General features: G+C 42.2%; 1 protein-coding gene across 1 annotated transcript in view; it reads left to right on the forward strand.

Annotated features, from left to right (window-relative positions):
• Window positions 1-24,292, forward strand: part of CUBN (cubilin) — a 1,372,460-nt gene that overhangs the window by 582,076 nt on the left and 766,092 nt on the right. Inside the window, exon 30 of the mRNA XM_086941783.1 lies at window positions 15,116-15,290. Coding sequence (XP_086797909.1) covers window positions 15,116-15,290 — 175 coding nt within the window. The remainder of the gene's footprint in view (window positions 1-15,115; window positions 15,291-24,292) is intronic.

A 24,292-nucleotide genomic window follows, 5' to 3' on the forward strand; every position in this document is an offset into this window, starting at 1 on the left:
TGAGGATGATTTTGGCTCATAAGCAAAACAAGAAAATCCATCATAAATGCTGTTGTTGCCAACAATTTGGACTATGGAACACCCTCCATGGTAGGATCACCAAGCATCTCACCAGAAGACTACAAACCATTCAGCCTCCCACATAGAACTCATATCGCATTCGCACCACACCTCAGGGAGTTCCACTGGCTCCATGTACACAACCATGATAATTTAACACCTCGCTCACACATTCAAGGCACTACACACCTTAGGCCTCACTTAGAACAGTCACATCCTTCAACCCACCGCCCAGGCACCTCCGCTCCACAGGACTCCTACTTGCAAACATCCCATGCATTCGCAGAACCAGATCAAGAGGACAGGTGTTATCTTATATTGAGTCAAAACCGTGTGACAACCTCCCACTCCACATCAGAGCCTCTTCCTTTCTTCAAAAAGTTGAAGAACCCTCTTTTCAAATCACTAACCTACCCTTGGCAGGATAGGCAACCACACGGGCTGAGCACCAGGATACCTTAAGAGGTGATAGTGTGCTTTAGAAAGTAACACAACACAACAACCATTGGAGTCACTGGGCTGGTCACCTTCCTGTTGCTAACTGCTGTGTTGCAGGACCAGCCAGCACATCTGTAGTCAGAGTCTGCGACGTTGCCCGATGCCAACTCGAACATGGGGTCTTCACCCACTCTCAGGCTTGTACGCACTTACCCCTCTTGCAAACACCATACTAAGAGAGGAGCTGTTACAAATCCTAGATGGTTGCCAAGATTCCATGGTGAAGGGTAATGCGTTATTTCCAGTAATACAAGCACTTATTCAGCTACTTGCTGCTCACAAGTTCATCTCTAGATAGACTGGAATGCATTTCACTAGTAATGATTGCACAATGCTCTGCCGAAACATAAATAAGTGCATATTTTATCACAGCAACAAAACACACCGTAAAATGAACAGTAGCAGCTTTAAAAAAGTTTCACAATGTTTAGGGAAAGACAAGGGTTTATATTTTTAAAACACGGTGGGAAATGAGAAATCCTCAGCCTTTTAAAGATATTTTAATTTCAATGATTCCATTATTCTAACTTGACATCCTTCTACAACACAAAAACATCGGACATGTAATGACGGCGGAGCTAAACTTGTCTCCCTTCTTCCCTTCCTTTAACCAACTGCAGATAGCTTGATCCAAAGTTAATCCTATCGTGTGGATGTTCTAATCTGACCTTTTGTCTCTGCATAAAAACCCCTTGTTCTCCCAGCAAGCAATTCGGTTTAAACAGGGCCTAGTTTTGTTGTCAGAAATCTGTGTCACGCCGGCCCACCACATGAAAGCCCTTTCAGCTGCTCATAACTCAGGAATGCTGAGTTGAATGTAACACTAAATGGAGCTAACAGGGCAGAAGCAAATGAGCATAAACAGATTAAACCTTGGGCTTTATTGAGATGGACAGCACCACACACACCGAAGCAAAAAATATATTTTTTTTCACTCTGCACCCTGCAGGCCACATACAGACAGCTTTCATTTCCTGCTTAGTCACAGTTATTTTTCGACCACACCCTGAATTCATTTCATCTTTTTTTTTGCTAGAGTCATGTAGCGATTCTTTTTTTCCCAGAACGACTAAAAGTAGCCTTTTAATGTTTGTTTGCTATAGAAACGCCAATCTTTTTTTTTTCTTCCCTTTTGGCTTCTGTGAAAATGTTTCATTAGAGCAATTGACACTAAAACAAAATGAGCAACCGGCAACCCACTCAACACAAACAACTGCTTGTTGCTTTGAAATGGCCTGTTGCTGCTGGACACCGTGCAGCGAATGATTTGAAACCCAGTTATTTTATAATCTATTCTATTAATAATTAAGATCAAAACTTTGCAAGAGCCACAACAAAATATGTTCTTACTCTGTTATAAAGCAAACACAAGGGATGATGGACAGAGTGCTAAAACTTTTCAGACGCCTCGCAAACAAATGATGCACGGTATGCTGAATTAATCATACATTCACCCCCAGTCAAGAGATCTGGATTAAATCCATCTTTTTCTGCTTACTGTGCCAGCCCAGTTTAGACCCAGCCGTATGCAAATCAGTCTTGAACCTGTGCCTCATGGGAACAGTCCAGACCAAACTGCCAAACCAGGTCCTCCTCTGATGGCGTATTTGATTTTCACACGCAGACTGGCACTTGCAGTCTGAAAAGTGGGACGGGACCAATTGGTGCAGGTCCTTTTCATGAGAGTGGTTTCTGGTATGTCATTTGCAAGCAACTACGAGGTAAATGGAAGGTTGGGAGAAAAGGGAGGAGTATTCCCAGTGTGTATTGAGTGGATTCATGATCGGTACGTTCCTTCCACTTTTATTTTTATCAATAGCCACAGATTGAGTGTGAACATTGGACTGAGGTGAAGATTGACTCCCCAACAGCCCTGACGAAGTTGCTAGGAGTGTATGGCAACAAAACATGTTGGCCTTTTGCAGTTAAAAGTGGCCAGTGACATGCCTGCTTTTTAAACTGAGGACGGTCACAACAACTAATAAAGGATGTGCTGTATGCGAGTGGTACCTCAATTTTAATTTGAGAATCACTTTCTCATTGCACAGTTGGGGTTAAGAGAACACTGGGAAAGCTACAGAGTCTCAGTGTAGTTGTCACACACTTGTTTGTTGTTTGACTTTCCACCTCTTTTTTTTTTTTAAAGTTTGAAGTTTATTGAGATAAAAAGAAGTAAAGACAGAAAATGAAGAAACAATCAAGAGTTATGAGAATCATGAAGTCATTCTTACATATTGGCGAAATTAGTGGAGGTTATCTTATGCATAAACAATAAAATAAGTAATGAATGTGAGGAACATAGGGGGATGAGGAAACATCTTAAATTATGGAAGTATATAAATAATATGTTAGAACAGTAGATGTAATGGAGAACATGATAATCAAATAAGAAAATGCATTCATGGTGGTTTACAAACTTCAACAGTACGTATCGGAGATGAGGGAGGAGGCCTAGCAACTTTGGATAAATAATTAGTAAGGGGGAGCCATAAAAGATCACGTTTGATTGCTAAGGAGATGGGAGAGACAAACTTAGTGTCAAGTCTGTGATTAAAGCAAACTGCGTTCCACCAAGCAGTAAAAGAAACATCATTAGCTTGTTTCCAGTGTGATGTAATATGGTGAAAAGCAATGGCTATAAATAGGTCAAGTAATTTATGTTTGTGATGTGATTCTGCAAAAACAGGAGAGAGGGAACCTAAGAAAATGTGTATAATGGAAAAAGAAACTGTAAAATTGAAAATCTTTTGCAATTGAGACCAAACTAAGTGCCAGAAACGTAAAATGTGAGGACATTCGAATAACATGTGTTTCAGATCAGCCAGAGGGGATGGGCAGGACCAACAAGTAGAGGGAGTGTCTGGGGAGAAGGACGACAGAATTATTGGAGTGAATAGTGTACAATTATAAATAAAGAATAAGGTTTGTGTATTATTTGCAGCTCTGGATGTACTGTGAATTTTAGACCAAATTTTTTCCCATAAAATGAGGGACCATGTGTGAGATAAATCTTTTTCCCTAGCCAACTCAACTTTAGATTTTGTACGATCAGTAGCGGACTGTAGAGATTTATAAATAAATGAAGCAGAAAGAGATTGGTCGGTAGCATTAGAAATTGAAAGATGTGTGATAGGGATAGAGTTGGAGGTCGGGAGCGAAGAAAGATATTGGGTAAGGGACGGAAGCAGTGATAAATACTGTTTACGGGATGAAGAAGGTAGTGAGAATTGTGTTTGGAGATCATGAAAAGGAAGAGGTTGATTGTCTGAGAGAAGTTGTGAGATCCATGTTAGACCAAGGGAATGCCAGGTTTTCCAATATAAGGATCGGTTACGGATTTTGAGGAGTTTATTATGCCAGATAGGTTGGGTGTGAGTGGAGGAGGCAGATGGGTATGTGGATAATAAATATGGACGAAGAAGAGAGCAAGAGTGAGAGATGATAGGGGAACAAAGGGATGATACCTTAGAGGAAAAGGATAGAACTTGTTCGAATTCATAAGGATGAAGTAAAGAGGATTCTAATGTGAGCCATAGGGGGGAATGTGAGGAAGGTCAGAAGAAATCCACCTCATGGCTTGTTTTAAAGAAAATGCGTTGTGATATGATTTAAAGTGAGGGAATTTGACGCCGCCGAGGGATTTATCTTTTTTCAAGGAAGAAAGAGCTATCCGAGATTTATTGCCTTTCCACAAAAATTTTAATAGAAGGGAGTCTATCGACTTGAAATAATGATCTGGGATACGGATGGGAATCATGGAAACAGAACAGAGAACTAAGGGCGCTAGCATCATTTTGATGGAGTCCAATCGACCCCACCAAGAAAGGAAGAGAGGGTTCCAACGATTTATCGATGTGGTGATTTTATTAGAAAGAGAGTCGAAATTAAATTTAAGAGTGTCTGGAATACGGGGAGCAAACCAAATACCTAGATACTTAATCTTCGTGGGTTGCCAGGAAAAGCCAGAGGAATCAAAGAGATGTTTTTGACATAAGGGGTTTAAGGGTAGAATTTCGCATTTGTCGGTGTTGAGGCGATAACCTGAAACAGTGGAAAAAGAAGAAACTTGATGGAGGAAGGAAGGGAGAGTTGTTTGAGGGTCTGAACAATAAAATAAGATATCATCAGCGTAAACCGATAATTTAGCTTGTTTTTGAGGACCATATTGAAAACCAGTAATTGTATCATCGAGTCTGATTTTAGTTAAAAAGGGTTCTAAGGCTATAATAAACAAAAGAGGGGATAGGGGGCATCCTTGACGTACCCCTCTTTGAAGAGGAAAGTAATCGGAAATCATACCATTGGCAAAGATTGAAGCGTGGGGGCTAGAATAGAGTAAGGATATTAGAGATATGAATTTAGGGGGAAAACCAAACCATCGAAGTGCTTGAAACATAAAATCCCACCCTATTCTATCGAATGCTTTTTCAGCATCTAGGGAAATAGCAGCAAGGGGGGTAGAAAGGGAGGGAGCTTTACTCAAAATATTAAAGAAGACACGAGAGTTGTCTGATGATAGGCGACCTTTAACGAATCCAGACTGTTCAGGGCCTATAAGTTCTGGTAGTAAGGGATCTAATCGGAGAGCTATAATTTTGGCGAAGATTTTATAATCAGTGTTTACTAGTGATATAGGGCGATAATTTTTACAAAGGGTATGATCTTTATCTGGTTTAGGAATTAAACAAATTAATGCTTCTTGGAAAGTACCCTGAGAGGAGCCGGAAGCCGCAAAGGATTGGAATAACAAATGTAATTTTGGGAGAAGAAGGGAGGAAAAGTGATTGTAGAACTCAATGGTAAAACCATCGGGCCCTGGTGCTTTACCTCGACGAAGTATAGAGATTGCATGAGAGATTTCCGAAGGGGCAATGTCAAAATCTAATGAATGGAGATCAAGATGAGAAGATTCTGGAGGAGGGATGTTTTGAAAGTATGTAAGAAGATCATTAGGGTCGGGAATAGATTCGGGGGTGTAGAGAGTTTGGTAGAAGGAAACGAATTGAGCTAATATGTCCTTATCTTTAAAGAAAGATACACCAGCTGGGCCTTGTAAGGATTAAATTTTTGTTCTTTCTTTTCGTATCTTGAGATAATTGGCCAGAAGTTTGCCCATCTTGTTCTGTCCACCGTAGTAGTGGGAATTGCATTTTAGAAGAGCATTTGAGGCGGCATTGGTGGTGTATTTATTAAAATCAAATTTGGCAGAAATAAGTTCACGAAGAGAAGATTCAGAGTTTGAATTATAGTAAGCATATTCTAATTTCTTAATTTTATCTAAGAGTTGAGTTGATTTAGAGATTGATTGTTTTTTCTTTTGAGAAACGAAATTAATGATGAATCCTCGTGCGGCTGCTTTAAATGAGTCCCATATCATGACAAAGGAAGATTCTGGAAGATGGTTAAGTGTAAAAAATTCATTAGAAAAATTTGTAAATTGGGTGCAAAAATTAGGATCAAGGAGTAAAGAATTATTAAATCTCCAGCGGCCTGAGTGAGGGGAGTAGGGGATAAGGTCAATGTCCACAAAGACGGGAGCGTGGTCTGAAATTAAAATGGAGCCTATGTCTGAATGAATGGCGAGTTGTGCTAATGGTTTCCTGATGAAGAGATAATCAATACGTGATTGGGAGTGATGAGTGGGGGAATAGAAAGTGTATTCTCTGAGATCTGGGTTACATAGCCTCCAAATGTCAACTAAAGCATTATTCTGTATAGAAGAGACGAACTGGGAATGCATTTTGGAAGGAACAAATTTAACTTTTGAATTTCTATCTATAAAGGGGTCAAATACTTGGTTGCAGTCACCGCCAAGAATAACATATTGGTCATTGAGGGTAACAAGTTTATCAGAAATAGCAGGCCAGAACAATTTATCAACACCTGTAGGAGCATAAATATTGAAAATAACTATAGGTATTTTATCTATAAGAAGATTAACGATAACCCAACGACCATTAGTGTCACAGTCTTGAGATACAATTGAAACATTTAACTTTTTATGACAAAGTATAACTGTACCATTTTTCTTACCTATGGCAGGAGAATAGAAAACGTGACCCACCCAACAACGCTTAAGTTTGGTAGCCTCCAATTCTGTAAGGTGGGATTCTTGAAGGAGGGCTACATCTGCTTTAAGTCTGGTTAAATGTGTTAAAACTCTTTGACGTTTAATGGGGTTATTTAACCCCTTAACATTCCAGGTGACTACTCGGAATGTAAATTATGAGGAGAATGATATAAAAGAGAAGATGTATTAGAAGTTGAGAAAAGCTGAGAAAAGTAGTAAGAATGCAAAAACGAATTTATGAGAGAAATAAAGAGAGATAAAAGTTGAGAATAAGAGAAGTAAGAGAGGAAGAAAAGAATAAAGAGAGAAAATAGTAAGAGGAGTAATAGTAAAATAGGTAGCATAGAAAAAATAGGAAAAGGTAGGAAGAAAAGAGAAAACATACCAACAAATACAACAGAAGAAGAGGGGTGACGACGCCAAAAGAGGACGACATCGACAACTGAAACTCACGCGACCGAACACTCGAGGAACCAGCATAGGAGCAATTGAGGAAAGCGAAAATACACCAGGGTGAGGTACATGAGGAGGGGATCTGTAGGAAGACAAAAATTGAAAAGGGGAAGTTAAGGAGACATATGGGAACCAAATATATAAATGTACAATAATAGACACGATAAATGAGGATTAAGTAGAACCACTGGGATGTAGAAGACAATTAGATACATTAGGATACTAAAGAGATAAATACTGTTGTCAAACAGGGAAGACCCATGAAAAATTAAACTGGTCTTGCAGTGTCCATGTTTTCAGCTTCGTGAAAACGAAGAAACTCTTCAAGGGCGTGTGGTTCTTCAAAAGTCGTGGTCTTTTCTTTGTAGGTCACCTTGAAGAGGCATGGGTGAAGTAAGCCAAACCTGGCACCAAGATCCCGAAGTCGTGGTCGTAAATCAAGGAACTGCTTCCGACGATCAGCTGTTGGTTTAGCTACATCTTGAGAAAGATATAAACGATGACCTTCCCACATAATTTGTTTTTTCGCTTTTGCTGCAGAAAGTACTTGAAGGAGATCAGTATATTGCAAGAACAACATGATGACTCCGCGGGGTTTGGTGGAAACTTTCGGACCAAGTCTGTGTGCGCGTTGAATGTTGAGGGAAGAAGAAGGAGGAAGATCTAAAATTTTCTGTAAGAAGGTTTGGAAGAATTCTGTTGGATTTGACCCTTCTGTGTGTTCCGGAAGATTATAAAGGCGTAGGTTATTTCTACGATTTCTATTTTCCAACTCTTCCGTCTGCCTTCTTAAGAGAGAAACATCCTTCTCTAACACCGAAATTCTTGCGCAAGAAGCCTGAAGAGATTCCGTAGATTGTTCCACCAAAAGAACCCTTGATTCAAGTGTAGACCATTTATCATGGAGAAATTGCAAAGTTTTGGTGGTTTCGGCCATGAATGGTTTAAGCGCACGAAGTTCTTCAAGGATCAGATCCATGGACGCTGAGTGCGACGAGGAACCTGGAGAGGGAGGGTCTTTCTTCAGACGTTTAGTAGAACCAGGTTGCAGAAGCTTACTGGAAATATTAGTTTTTGGAATTGCTCCCTGAGTAGGCTCTGGTTTATGAGGAGCTTGATCATCCTTGGTATGCGTCGTAGAGTCAGAGTCTGAGGATTGACGAGAAATGACCTTGGGAGCAGTAAGCTTGAGGTTGCGCAATTTCCCCATATAAGGCAAGAGAAAAGTACAACAGTGCTGCTACAGAATTCCAAAAAAGAAGCTTATGTGAAGAATTCTGTCTCAGAAGTAAAACTTTGAAGGAGTAACAAAGGTTGCTTGAAGCAAGAAGCAAAAGTTAATTAAGTATAGCACTTGGCCTCTTTTGTATGAAATTGCTCTTCAAAAGAAGTAAAATAGAGTAGAGTATGCCAGAAGCATGGAAGCCGTGAAGAAAAGGCACCAACCACGTTGAGAGGTCATTTAGTTGAGGAGATAAGCTAGTGAAAACAACGTGGAGCTTCAGGAACACAAAAGACGAAAAATAGCAGCTTTATGAGCATGTTACAAGGGCATATGGCTGATTGAGGCGGAGGATTCACAGAACAGTTCGTATGATGAGGTTCCCATGAGTGAAAACCGCTATTGAAAGGATCGCGGTAAAAGAAAATGGCGGTCGCCAGAATGGCGAACCGCGTCACTTGGAAAAAGAGCACATTCCGGTGGAATTGAGAGACAGGGAATATAGCGTCCTGCTCACCTCACATTCCGATTGTCGATTATGTGCAGTGGTTCGGAGAAGCCTCGGTGTACGTTGAGATAATTGCCGGTGTTCGAGCTTCGTCAGCGGAGCTTCGCCGTCAAGCCGCCATCTTGTGCGGCGCTCAAGCCACGCCCCCTTGACTTTCCACCTCTAAATAGTTTTTCACACTTTAAATTCTTTCTTTATTTTTTGTTGTGGCTAGACAGCTACCAATGATGATAACGTGGGCACACTGGTGAGTACCATCCAGTAGCCCTGTGGGTTTGCAAACGTGAGGTACTTTCTAGCCTTTTCAAAATTCTTTTCATATTCTGAGTTATGCATACAAATTAATTTTGAGAAGGGTGGATGTGTAGTGAATGTGGCTATTGATGAATTATTTTAAAAGTTGAGCAGTAATGACTAATCAGTTCATGGATGGTTAACCAGAACTGTACTGCAAAGGGTTTTTGAAAAAATCTTAATAACCCCCAAAGAGTCTTTGAAATAGTAAGCTTTACTTCCTTGGGGTTCAGACCTAATTTTGTTTATAACCTCCCTGGACCGGAAACAAGCATCCTGGGACCAGTTTCTGGGTATTACCTTTCATCAGTCAGGCTCGCTTGAATCTAGTGGCACAGTGAGCAAGGGACCCACATCTGGGCATACCCATCCCACTTAGGGTGAAAAGTGCTATGCAAAGAAATGATGGATGGATTGCTGAATTAATCATATATTCCCCCCCCCAGTCAAGAGAGCTGGGTTAAATCCATCTTTTTTTGCTCACCATGCCTCCCCAGTTTAGACCCAGCCATATGCAAATCAGTCTTGACCATGTGCCTCATGGGAACAGTCCAGACCGAACTGCCAAGCCAAGTCTTCCCTGGACTGGAAACAAGCATCCTGGGACCAGTTTCTGGGTATTACCATTTATCAGCCAGGCTAGCTTGAATCCAGTGGCACAGTAAGCAAAGGACCCACGTCTGGGCATACCCATCCCACTTAGGGTGAAAAGTGCTACGCAAACAAATGATGGACGGAATGCTGAATTATTCATACATTCACCCCCAATCAAGTGATCTGGGTTAGATCCATCTTTTTGTCTCCCTATGCCACCCCAGTACAGACCCAGCCACGTGCAAATCAGTCTTGACCCTGTGCCTCCTGGGAACAGTCCAGAAAAAAACTGCCTTTTAGACACTCACCCCCAGTCACAGATCTGGGTTGAAGCCATCATCATTCTTTAGCTCACTTCACCACCCCAGTTTGGACCCATCCATATGCAAATCAGTCTTCTCTTGACCCTGTGCCTCATGGGAACAGTCCAGCCCGAAAGCCAGGCCAGGTCCTCTATGGACCGGAAACAAGCATCCTGAGACCGGTTTCGGGGTAACACCCCTCATGAGCCAGGCCTGCTTGATTCCAGTAGCCAAGAGAGCCACGTCTGGGCATACCGTGCCAACTTAGGGTGAACAAAGCAAACACAAGGAGAGATGGACTGAATACTGAAACTTTTGAGACACTCACCCCCAGTCACAGATCTGGGTTGAATCCATCATCATTCTTTAGCTCACTTTGCCACCACAGTTATAGTTTCCAAAACGAACCTCTTTTAGTCTAGAGAAAAGCCTAACTAGTGTAAATACATATATAAGAGTCTTTATAAAGCAGGTTTTAAGGTCATGGTTTCTGTTCAGATGTTGCTAGTGAAGAGTCAATGAATTAAATAAAGGCATGCAAAATGGATGTTGTCATAGTTTTAGCTGTGCAAAGCCTTTCTGAGTTATTGTTAAGATTGGTTAGGGAAAATGGGGAGTGGTCGGGTGACAAAGATGGGGGAAGATGCTAGAGTTCATTTCTTCAACAGACTGCTTCTGGTTTCATAGTGTGGGGTAGAATGTGCTTCCAGACTCTCTCCCTTTGCTGGCAGGGTTCTGTCAAGCAGGGCCAGAGCATGGGACTAGCATTTAGGCCCGGACTGTTCCCATTGGAGCAAGGTCAAGTCTGATTTGCATATAGGTGGGTCCAAACTGAGGTTGAATGGTGGCAAACGAACAATGGGTTGATATGCTACCCAAGTGAATGCAATGGTTGAACTTATTGCAAGCACTCCTCCCATCACCTTTTCTGTGTTTCATGTCCCGCTCTAAGTGGCAAGGATATTCCCAGATGTGAGTCATGTGCTCACTGTGCCATTTGAACTAAGTTCCAGCTGATGAGCCCCAATTAGGGCAAACCCAGTTTAGTTGCCTAAAATAGCCTGGTGAGCAAAAGAAAGATGGGTTGGAATGCTACCCCAAGCCATTGGCAGTGGTTAGACTTATTGCAGGTATTCCTCCCATCAGCTTTTTTTTTCCATCAGCAGGACCGGCTAGCAGAGCTTCTGTAAGTCCTACCAGTTTAGTCCTAGGAAGAAGTGACCAGTATTAAGGGTGGGGGGGACTGTCAGAATTTCTTGTCACAGAGTTACCCAAAAACTGTTGTGTACATCGCCCTGCTTGCACTTATTTTTAGCGCTGGGAGGTTGTCCCGCCCTGCTTCTTTCTGCTCTACCAGAGGCTTTCTCACCACGAATGGCAGCTTCCTCAACATGAGTGGTTGTGACATGCAGTGACTGTCCGCATTGAGAAATCTCTGAGAGGCCGTCTAGCACTTGATTTTCTCATTTGCACATGCAAACTTACTGTTGGCAAGCCACGCAAGAGAAAAAGCATGCTGCGGTGGTAGCAGATTTTTTCCAAAACTCTTCACAACAAGCGGAACGGAGTGGGAAACACCGCCCTCCCCTAAACAGTATAGCAACTCCACATGTCTGAGTGGGTCCTCAGCCCAGAGTGCCCTGAAAGGGTTGAGAATTAATTCAGGTTACACCTCCTTGGAACAGCTCTGGTGGAAACCTATCTTTATTCCCACCGTATTGGCCCTGAAAGAAAGCAACAGCAAGAAAAGGAAGAATGGGATGGAACTTTCCTATGTAAGCAGCACTCATTGCTCATCTAGCAAATGCTACTCTTACAGAAAAAAAAGTAAATATTTGTGGAGTGTGACGATAACCGTAACAGCAGCTTCTCCAGCAATGCTCAGAAGCCTTTTAATTGTCACTACTTGTTCACAAAGGTTTATGCCAGCAATTACTGTGTGTGAAATTGTTGAACATTATGTTCATTAAAAAAAGCAAACACAAAGGCACACTTGTCTACCCCAAGAATTTTTACTTCAATTTACATGGTGACACAAGTGGGTAACTCTCCTTATACACCTAGGCACTCTAAGAACTATACTGTGCCACATCTAAACAGAGCTTGTACATAGTGGGAACATTGTGATACTCAATTCAGACTACTAGGTAGATGGGCCAATGGAAACTAGCCAAATCCTCTGGGGATATCCAGGGTGTCCTTGAGATGCACAGAAACTGCAGTATGGGGAGCCAATATGGATTTGAGGCCCCACACACTCTACCAAAAGGAATAAAACAGGACAACAACATTTAAGAACAAAGCAGTAATGGCAGGCATGGTATAGCCACTCTGCTGGTCCATGACTTTCATCCCTACAGCCACTGGTGCAGCATTTGAGAACTAAAAATAGATTCCTCAGAGAAAAGGACTGACTCGTTTGAGATCTATTTGAAGCATACGTCCTAAGATACCGTTGCATGAGAAATTGTTTACTAAATCGCTCTTCATACAGTATTGCTGCTGTTTCTTAGCACTACCAATAACTGGAACTTTGAAACGGTAAAAGAATGACATGTCCTTGCCTGGATTAGAATTTGTCATGGAGGTTACAGCAGATGTTATATGTGAGTATTTAATACACTTAGGGGCAGATTTACAAGCCCACTGCGCCACCAGTACGTCACTTTTTTGTGACTTACTGGTGGTTCTTTTTACTGCTCCATATTTACAAGGACAGGAAAAACCACCCTGTGTGACTTCCTGTCCTTGTAAATATGGCCACTTTACACGTAGCACTTTTCTTGAAAGATGTGTTCCATGGGTGTTGCTGTGGGTGTTCCCATGCAACACGCATGTAACTAGACACATTTCCAGATTTACGGGGAATCGTAAATCTGGAAATGCGTGTGAATGCTACTCCTCCCCAGTGGAGGCGTAGGGAGGCACAACGAGTAGAAATGTTTTAATTTTTCCTCATTTTTCCTCTTTCAATGCGTGCTGCATTCTATAGCACGCATTGAAAAAGAAAATGCCTATAGTGATTGTTTTTTTGCAAGAAGGTGCCCCTTCCGGCACAAAAACAATCTCCCCACGACCCAGGCATCCTTGCACCATGGTGCAAGGGTGCCTGCGCAGGCTCATGGCTGCAGTTTCTTTGCCAGCGCAGGGGGAAGCACAGAGATGCGACATATTGTAAATATGTTGCATTCATGTGCTTTGAAAGTGACTCAGTGCGGCGCAGGCAAATGGCTTGGGGAATGCATTGAGTCACTTTCATTGTAAATCTGCCCATTAGTCATTTTGTCGCACTTTGCTTACATTACCAGGAAGTGATGTATAATTTCAATCATAAAATACATTTCTAGAGGCTTTACACATATCATGTATCCAGAATAGCACATCTGACACTTTGTTTTGATCATATGGATAAGATTAAGATGGGTAGTACTTGAATATAGGGGGTTTCAAAACTCTGATTCAAAGGTAGGTGTGGTTTCTAGGTGAATAAGGGCTTTATATTTGGTGGAGTGGTGTGGCTCACTGGTTAGAGGCGGCAGACCCGGAAGCAGAGGACGGCCCGGGACCAGGTTTCAATCCCCGACGCGGCAGGGTCGTGAGCCAGGGTCAGCTGATCAAACTCGGCAACTCTGGGCATTAGCTTGCCTCATCTCTACAACGGCCCCCCACATTCGCCGGGGATGCCTGGTTTCACCTTGGAGATACCCAGGAGGGAACATCTCACAGGGAAAGCCAGGACGGGTTCCCCAGCGGTCTATAGCGCCACAACACCCCCGGGTAGCAGTACGCTTTACAAGACACACACATTTACATTTACATAACAGTATTCAGAGAACACTGTACTTGAAAACTATTAAGGCAAGCTAGTGTGAATGAGTAGCTAGTGCGACTGGTCGGGTGCCAGTGAAATACGAGAAATTTGAATGCAGAAGGAATGATATTCGTGTATAGGGAGTTCATCAATTTAGGTATGTCCCTTGCACCTCTGAATACGTTGACATGCATGTCTTTTGTTGGTAAATGGTTACAAAACATTATTGTGAGCTAGATGTAGAGGGTTGTCAAAGAGAGTGTGCAAGACTGGGGCAAAAGAATAGTCACAACAGTTAAAACAGGATTATTAATATGACTAGATTACATAGATGGTACAATAAGATTGATACCAGTGGTACACTCTGTATTTCTGGGTAACCAAGAGGTGTTTGAGCAACATTTTCATATAATCATGTTTTTAGGACTCACATGGACGATGAAGTAATATATGGAAAAGCGATAACTGTTTTCAAAGAAGTACAAAATTGCAAGCCCTTATGCATGTAGGAATCACAAAATAAATTTAGATTCCTAAACATTACAAAATAGCGATTCACAAATTGTGAATCGCTATTAGGTAATGTCACTCCATTCATTCCTTTGGGCCCACAGGAATGAATAGGAATGCATTCGCAAATTGTGATTACCAAATTGGTAATTGCAAATGCAATTCCAAGGGTAAGTGTGCTCATGAGGTACACACACATGCCCTAAGGGCATGTGTGTGTGCCACATATCACTTTCAAAAATGCACTTTTTCAAAGAATGCGCAAATTACCATCAACTTGAAGTTGATGGTAATTAGCGTTTCCTAAATGCACAGTTTGCATTTAGGATAGGCTTGATGCATTGCATTTAGGGAATCGCAAATTGCAATTCCCTAAATGCATTTGCAATTTAGGTAATTGCAAAAAATTGCCTTTACCTACTTTGGGAATGGAAAACCTTTGATGCATTAGAAAAGGCCTAGTTGCACTCGCAAACAGGCCGATTTGCACCGTTTGTGAGGGCAAAAATGCTTGATCCATGTGGCCCCAAACCATGTAAATAGTAGCAATTATTTCTACTGTTTGAATTTGATATTCATTAAATCAGCTTTGAAAGGATAAACAGCTCAGTGGGATGTGATTGCTATTACATATGTAAAGGCTGACAAGGTTACAAGTGGAAGAGTTAAATGGTCTTCTCGATGTGTAATCTTTGAGCTACTTTGTATAAGCTACAGAAAATATGAAATAATGGGTCTGTTGATTGTATGCATGATAACATTGTTGGAACTAATGCATTACATTTCTCCTTAGATCTATGGGGGTCCAGATTTGGAATCACCTAGGATAGCCCAGCTTTGTAATTCACGTGCACATGACAATCCACTGCATGTCTCGAGTACTGGCAACACCATAACAGTCAGATTCAAGACAGATTCCTCTATCAATGGGAAAGGATTCAATGCCACATGGCAAGAAATGCCAGGAGGTAAGTGGCCCTATAGTGAACACCTGTTTACCATTCACGTGTGTGGATGCCTGGTAAAATGGTTAACACATACTTTAACATCTCTAATCATCAATGTATAGAATTTCTGGAAGTAGCCAAGCTATTATTATTTTAACCATGTTTGAAATAATTATGTTATTTGTAGGATGTCCAGCATTGAATCTTAGATAATTTCATATGTGTGGTGAATGCTTTATTTCCATCAGATGAGGAAACCCAGAAAAATTTTTGTGCTGCAAATTCTTCAAGTAGCCTTTTCAGTTCATTAGGGAATAATCTTTCAAAAGTCCTTTTAAAACACAAAGGCAATAAAAATCAAGCATCTCGAGTGCTTTTGTTATTCACATCAAAGTAGCACCAGTCAACACTACTTCCGTTTTCATTATTTTTCAGCACGGTGAACATAGTGTTATTGTTATTGATATCTCAAGCTATTTTACTTTCATTCATTTACTCTGACCACTCCCAACTGTTCAACTTTAGAGCTACTCCCAAATATGCACTTTCTCCCGTGTTTGCTAGGCTGGAGTTACAATTCTAAATCTGCCCTCCAACATCCCAATGTGTGATTTTGAGTTCTAGAGTTAGAGTAGTAAATCTTACCCATCAGTGTGTGAAGTGTTCACAAAGTTTGTTGGACTGCAGCTGGATGAGGATCACTTTGCACCTATGTTATGTTAGGGTTGTTTATAAAGTGCACGTGTCAAACCAACTCGAGTCTCTCGGACCTAGCCTTAACACCTAATGATTCTTTGCCCTAACTTGCCCCACCCATTATTACTAATGGAAGAGACCACTTGTGATTATAAGCATTCTGTGGTTGTCCGTTCTCTTTTTATTTTGATGCACGTGCAATTAGTCCTAAAGCAATGCTTTCAAGCTCGAAAATATACACACGGTCAATGCTTCTTATTTCGTTTTGCCCTAGAAGTATCATAATTGCGTACTTTTAAATGTTCACTGCTACACAATGTGTACAGGCTTTGAAATCACTTTAGTACAAAACAAAGCCCACTGCAGTTTACTGCCTGTTGCAAGCACGGAAGTCTATTGGAGATACATTTTCAATTCCAAGCCACAGATACTGTTCATCCCTGTTTACCCTTCTGCAGACAGATGTGTACGAATCGTTCTGAAAAAATGACTAATAATTACACATAGTTAAAATGGTATCACCTATATTTGATAGGTGTAATTATTCACAATCCACAAGTACGCCCTGTCCTACCACTTTCAGGCAGTTTTAAGCAGGCAGTGTTGTGGAATTTGGAAGGAAGTCTGCTTGGTACACCTCGAAGCCTGAATTAGAAATGCGGCTACATTTTGCAACATTTCTAAATAATAAATAAAGGTAGGGGAGATGCGAGATGATGCAAACTAATAAAATTACATATTACTGTTTCAGGAGATTCAGGTCAGATATTATAGTAAACCTGTATTTATTTAGCTGCTCTTTCGATGTATTATATAATTAAGCCTTGGATGTTAGTATGGCAGACCTAGTTCGTGCTACATTTAGCATCCAGGGGATTTCCTAGCTAGCAGCCATACTATTTCACCACCACCATACAGTTTATTACCTCTTTAGAACTATGATATGTCTAATCATTGAAATGACTATCAGAATGCCTTTTATTTGTTTTTAGTTGATTTAGCCCTTTACATGCATCATCATGAGGTATGTGAAGAACTAAAGACTTATTTCAAGACTATATAGACGGTCATCTTGGGACTATAGACCCTCTTGCCTTTCTCCGGCACATTGTGCATGACTCTCCAATCACACTCCTGGCCCTTACTCTGGTCAGTGCTCAATTGTTTTATGCTGTTTAAATACCACATACAGGTATGCATACAAGATGTCTATGCACCTGCATGGTATTGAGTTTGGAATCTCTATTGTGTTCAATTCTACCTACCTCACCCAGGTAGATTAAAAATGAAACGTACCCTCAGTCAGGAGGCAACCGCTGAGCTGAAGTAGTTTCACTTTAATCATAATTGAACAAAGAAAGGACAATCACCCCCCACTCCCAAACCAATACAACGACCTTCCTCCCACAGAGCATATTCTATGATGATCACCAAACAACACGTCCCTTACTTGTGGGAAGAATGTAGGACACTGTGTAACATAATAAAGATATTAACCCATCCTACATTCTTCTTCATTCCAGTCTTAACAACATTTTATTATACCAAGTAGTCAACAAACAGCTTCAAGTCAATCTAAGTACCACAAAATTATACTTTGATTCTTTAATACTTTGTGACTTTATAAGCAGGTAATGGATCTGTTGCTTATTCAAGGGTGAAAAAATAAATAACTTTAGGGAAAAGTAACAGTTCCGAAAAAACCTGAAATACCTTTAAGATTAATGCTAGACACATAAGAAAACTCAAACTTAGTCACTTTCTTGAATAACTGTCAGCCACAAAGCACAAAATATTATGTGACAATAAGTAAAAGGAACCTCAACTAACAGACCAAGAGCTAAAATCAATGTCCATAAAGAGTCTTTAACAGTAATTGGAGGACCCATGAAGGAAACACTGTGCTGAGACAAAATGAAACCATGCAGAAGCCCGAGAATGTGTTTATTTAAAGAGAAATCCCAACACTTTCTCATAAAAACCCATGGGACCTTGTAAGGGGAAACAAATATATCCTTGCTAAACCTTGTCTGATGAAATGAAGGACCTAAACATTCTTATAGTGGGTAAACAATCACCATGATTGAAAAGTTGGCCAGTGATGTGCATAAAAGTTATCGTAATTCAGTCCTATGGTTGTCTACAGCTATGGCGATATTCCTGGATAGTGGACTTAAGCACTCAACCACCACGCTAAAATGTGGATGTGGTGACGATGCATTTTTGATAGTAAGGGGGGAATTGAGGGCAGCAGGAGAGAGAAGAAGCACCATTTTCAATGTCCTTCCTAATCTTTTCTCACAAATACAATTACACCTTTTCTGAAGCCGAGACAGGGCAACCAGTATTAATTGTAGCCATTGTGTTCTGACCTTGGAATTAACTTTGCAAGTCAAAGGAAAAAGGGGACAATGTGGCTGCCAGTGTGATGAGCCATTCACCTCTGATAATTCATATTCCATGTTTCAAAGTTATGTTCGAAAGTTATCTTCCAAAGAGGGAAATAGACCCACCCCTTTAATACTAAGCAAGTGCTAACTTATATGAGAATCCTATGTATGACTTTTTATCCTGTGCATAAGTTCAAAGTTTGATACACATGCACTGAAATGCACTTGCAAAAGGTCTAATATATAACATTATTTTACAGTGATAAATGAATGCCTTTGTCAAGGTAGACCACTGAGTTGGAATGAGTAATACAGAATCCAAACAAGATATTTAACTTGATTTTTAATGCTTCCCTAAGCTAAACAGTAGGCCTGGGTGGTGAACTCCACTACATTCACGAACTTTGCAGAGTTTTCCACACTGCATGGAGCATACAGAGTTCCGAAAATAGTTTTTTCCTCACTCACCAACTTTAAGTTGGCGAGCACAAGCGAGGAAAATCCAATGCTAAGCCACCTCCCAGGGAGATTTCTCAACGTGGGTGGTTGTGGATGGCCGTGACATTTATGTTGAAAAAACAGCCTTTCGCGTTGAGGAAGCTGCCTCTCGAGTAGAAAATCTTGAGCAGAAAGAAGCAGTGCCCTCTTGCACTGTGCATGGTGCCAGTCGCACTGATTTTCCAGCATGGGACAAACACCCAGCACTAAAAATCTGCGTGAATGGTGTGACCTAGGCACTCTGCCACTTGCGGAAATCCGCATAGCGCTCAAGAGTTTCACAGTCATATAGGCATATAAACATATTTCATTTAGAGAATGCTAAACATCTATTGCATGATGAGAAGTCAGGTATTTAAATAATTGCATAATTACATAGTGCCCTGCATCCTGTTCCTTCTTTTGGCCCACGCCCAGCTCCAAAATTTAGCCATAGCAACAACTATGACTTCGCTGGTATCAGATTTTGCGCAGAGCCGTTTGGCAGGATCTTGTTCCTATTTTGGCACAAACTGGCTTAAGCCATTTATGGCGAGGCGCCTTATATGCAGGGCAAACAAAATGAATATGCGGCAAGGTCTCTTTCTCACATGGACAGGAATGGCAGTATAAATCTAGCTCAGTCCCCCAGTTTTTTGTGAACGATTTTATAGGGAGGCTTCCCACTCTGAATTGGTGGTGGAGCTTCCTATCACCAAAGCTGGTAGTGGTGTCCCAATAGGCCTCCATTCTGTACTCGATTTTATGACCCAGAAAGAGGCCTGTTAAGCAATCACCATTCACCTGAGAGAAGGACTTCTGCCAGACCATCTCCCTGTATAAGGCTTTAAATTCTATTTTCGAGGGGAAAGAATTCCCTTCAGGGTCCAGCCACAGGTGGATGAGGCCCATATTCAATAAAGTAGCCTTAATCCTATGTAACCATGAAATTTTGTGAGCTTCTCTAATGTGCTTAAGTGCTTGCGCATAAGGAGCTCGCTCCGGGGTAGTCCAAAGCCGTCGCCAATAGGCAAGAGGTCTAAAACCTGCTGCCTCCTCAAAGGAAATACACCCAAGGTCCATCAATAACGGTCTAAGTGGTTTAGACAGCGGGAGGCCAGTCAATGCCCTCAAAAACTTATTCTGTGCTTGGACTAAAGGAAGTAACTTTTCCAATCCCCAGAGTTCAGCTCCATAAATTATTGAGGTTTTAACCTTTCCTTGATAAATAGCCATAACCGGAGCCACTGGTTTGGTTTGGGATAGACGTATTCTTTTAGGAGGGTCCCCGCTAGTTGATTATGCTTTAAAACCAGCAAATCCATCTGTGGCTTCCAGTTCAATATTTTGCCCATTGTAACCCCTAAATAAGTAAATGAATCAGTTTGTTCAAAGGGGACATTATTCATTTCTACTCTGGATTTCACTGTTTTATTATTTTTGTGCAAGACCATGAACTTGGTCTTGTCAACGTTGACTACAAGGTCATGGTCATTACAAAAAAGGCTAAATCGGTTGAGGGCTCTTTGAAGACCAACTTGTGTTTTGGACAAAATTAGGGTATCGTCTACAGACATTAATAAAGGAACCCTCAAACCAGCAAGAGTCGGAGCATCCGTTGGATAGTCGGAGTAATATGAGACAACATTGTTGGTGAAGAAAGAGAAGAGGGTAGGGGGGTAGCAGACACCCCTGCCACACTCCCTTGTTCACCAAAAAAATTTGTGTTGTCATATTGTGGTGTTACACACCCTTTATCTGTTTAGCTGTTTTTACTGCATTGCTTAGAGTTTTAAGATTTCAAGCCTGGCTGTATTCCCTGTAAAAAGCTTGCAGCTGTTAATTTCTTTTGTCACTCTGGGCCTAGAACAGTTGTTGCTAAAACAAGATGGAAGTCACTTCGACAAGAGCACTGCCCACATCAGACCACTTTTTCCTTGGCGTAGAATCCAATTGGCCTGGTGCCCAATTGTTTAGGTCACACATGAGAACGTGTAAAAAGAGACATATCCTTTTATAAAATATATTTACCATTATTTAGTAACATAATGGCAGCCAGCAGTAACACAGGTACATCATAATATCCCAAAATTATAAATGTTGCAAGAAAAGTAGACACAGCCAGCTCGTTCAAACAGCATGTATAGATGTGAGCCACGACCATATGAGTATCTTCTGCCAATGAATATTCACTGGCATCCTTAAGCCATAGTTCCAGCTCAGATTCAGTTGGTCACAGCCAATGAATTGCTGTGTGATGCTTTCAAAACAAGAGATGACGATCTATGTATATCTGATATTCTCTAATTGACAGTAGTAATACATGTGGCTCTCATCAACCGTCTGGCCCACCTCTCTCCAGAGTATCTAGTCTACCTTAGTTCAATTTTCAATATTTATTAGTGTACGAAACTTGTGTAAGAAACTGGTAAAACTCTAATCAAGCAGACACTGCAGTCCTTGTCAGGAAGAAGTCACAAGTAAACCTTAAATTAACCTGTGTGTATCTAGGCAGAGAGCAGTCTTACCTAAGAGGCAATGTATACAGTATTTGTTAAATAACTCAAAAAGTAACACAGGGAAAGCAAACCACAATAGGATACCACACCAGTTTGGGAAAATAGAGTCATTTTTCATAAATAAAAAAAGACCAAAACTACAAGAATACAATCAGTAGAACTTAAGATATTCAGGTTTAAAGATTTGAGTGAAAATAATTCCAAAAAGCACAAAGTGTGAACTGAGGAAATCTGGTCACACCGGACTGGGACAAAGTCACAAGTTCTGGCCTACCGCGATGGAGTGCGGGCCAGCTATAGGGACCCGGTTAGGCCTCTGAACTAGAGTACCTTATGTCCCGATTGTGGAGCATTGCTAGGTCCTATGCCAAGGATGCATCACGTTTCCGAGGGGTTGCGGAGTTTCAATGTGAGGATCCCATCAACGAGGGCATGCAATGCAAATTCATGCACCGAGGATGCTTTGCACAGTCGAAGTGATCCATTTGCTCCGGGAAGGCTGCATTGCGATAGCCTGCACTCTAGTAGAGTCTTCCATCGGCGAGGGATTTGCAATGTGAGGGTCTGAGTTAGGAATGCATCGCATAGGCGGTGGTTCCGATGAGGTCAATGAAGAGTGCTTGTGTCGGGAGAACCCTTTCAGCAGATGGAATACGCCGGTTCGACTTGGGGTGATAACTCCACTGGCACCCAGTCAACAAAAGAGTCACGTTCAAGCTCCTTTCACATGCCTACAAAACCCTCCATGATGCCAGAGCAGCATACCTCAGCCAAAGCCTCTCATTCCACATCCCCACCAGGCACCTCCACTCAGCTGAACTGGCCCTTGCCATCGTCCCTCGGAGCTGCAAGACTTGGATCGGAGGAAGATGTTTTTCTTAACTGTACCTCGCTGTAAGGGAAGCCGCCATCTTGGTGGAGGCGCCGGGTTGCGGACCAGTTGGCTCTTCCACCCCGCCCTCGCCACTATCTAAACACGGCTCTCCGCTCCCCCAGTGATTGCTGCAAATTTATGCCCTGAGGCGGAAAGCCGGGGTTTAGGCCACTGCTTTTATTAATTTGCTGCTCGAATTGCTGCTTTGCCCATTTTGCACAAATCGAGTTTTTAATAATTGTTTTTATTGTATTTAGGGGGTGTCTCACTTCGGGGGCATTCTGTATCTTACCTGACCCTCACAGCTGTCCCGGCAGCCGATTAGGAGCTGACGTGGGACGCTTTAAAGGAAGCCGCCATCTTGGTGGAGGCGCCGGGTTGCGGATCAGTTGGCTCTTCCGCTCCACCCTCGTCCGGTATTTATGGAGCGGCGTTCCCGTCCTGCCCGCCCAGCGGGCGGGCGCAGCGGGCGCGCCGACGGCGCGACGAAGGCGCGCCAAAGGAATGCCCGTCTACGCTCGACCGCACCCTCACGGGCCCAGGGCCTATACCCCCTGGTCAAACTGCAGATTTGTGTCCCAGACTTACATATAGTGCCAATCTTCTGCGAGCCTACAGGCCCCATCGTAAAGCGGCATGCTCCTTGTTCAGTCCAACTAGCAAATTTCTCCAATTCTGCTCCAACTGCCCCCTGTCACTCGAAGTTCCTCAGCTTTGTCGTAGCTGTACTCCTAAATCGTCGATTAATCCTGAAACTGTTTATAACTTTTATAGTATGAACTGCCGGTCCATACCCAAGCACAGGCGCAAGATCTCCGATCTCCTAAACGACGAACAGCCTGATGCCCTCTTTGTTACTGAATCGTGGCTTCACGATGGTTCTGGCCCAGACATCGCGGAGGCACTGCCAGCCAATTATGCCATTGTTAGGTGTGACAGAGGGGTACAAGTTGGTGGCGGCATCGCTATTGTTTTTAAAAATATATATCAATGCCAATTGGATGACATTGTCCTGCACAACTGTGAATCTGCGTTTTTCAAACTTGTTCTTCATCCCAAAACTTTGCTGTCCAGCTTATTAATTTACTGCCCTCCGGGACCTGTTAACGACTGGGTTTCCCATCTGTCCGATCTCATTGCTTCACTTTTGATTAAATCCAGTTCTCTTCTAGTGGTAGGTGACCTCAACATTCACTTAGAGGACCCTAGCAACAGTGCAGCCAGAACCCTGATTGCCGAATGTCAGGCAATGAATGTCACTCTTCTCAACTCCGGCCCCACTCATAAAGGTGGACATCTATTAGACCCCATCTTCTCGAATTTGCCTGACTTGATAAGTTACCCGGCCTTGCCCGACCTCTGGTCTGATAATTTTTTGGTCAGCTTCAGGATTACATCCAGGACTGCTCGAGTTTCTCCCAATGATACCCATGCGGAAAGCAAGAGGGCTTGGAAAAAATTGGACATTTGTTCTTTGAACAAAGTGTTAGCATCCCACCTCCCTGCAGAACTGCTTAGGTCAGTGGATGCGGAAACCGCAGCTTCCTCAATGGATGCCTGGCTAAAAACTGCCATTGATATTTGTCTCCCTGCTTCGTCAAAGAAGGCTGTGCCTCACAAGACTCCAGCTCCTTGGTATACAGAGACGCTAAAGGCCGAGAAATCCCGCTGCAAGAAGCTGGAACGCGTTTGGCGGAAAGACTACTCTAAGCCATCAGCTCTTGTCTACAGACGTGCTTTAAAAACCTACCACACAGCCTGTGCCTCTACTAAGGCCAACTTTGTGGCGAAATCTATAGAAGAGGCCCTTGACAAATCCAAAGTTTTGTTTGGCTTAGTCAAAAACCTTGCAGGGTCTCTTTCTATAGCCAAAGCTCCCCCCTTGTCTTGCCGAAGATGCGACAACATTGCCCAGTTCTTTATAAATAAGGTGGACAAGATCCACCAGGACATCTCCATTTGTAAGCAGGGACAAAATCCTACGGTTCAATCGACTCTCCTCAAGGAGGCCACTCGTCACCCGGCCCATATCCCCTGCCTGTTACTGACTTGGCCTGATCTAGAGCC

The sequence above is a fragment of the Lissotriton vulgaris genome, chromosome 10 (assembly GCF_964263255.1).
Source record: "Lissotriton vulgaris chromosome 10, aLisVul1.2, whole genome shotgun sequence".
NCBI lineage: Eukaryota > Metazoa > Chordata > Amphibia > Caudata > Salamandridae > Lissotriton > Lissotriton vulgaris.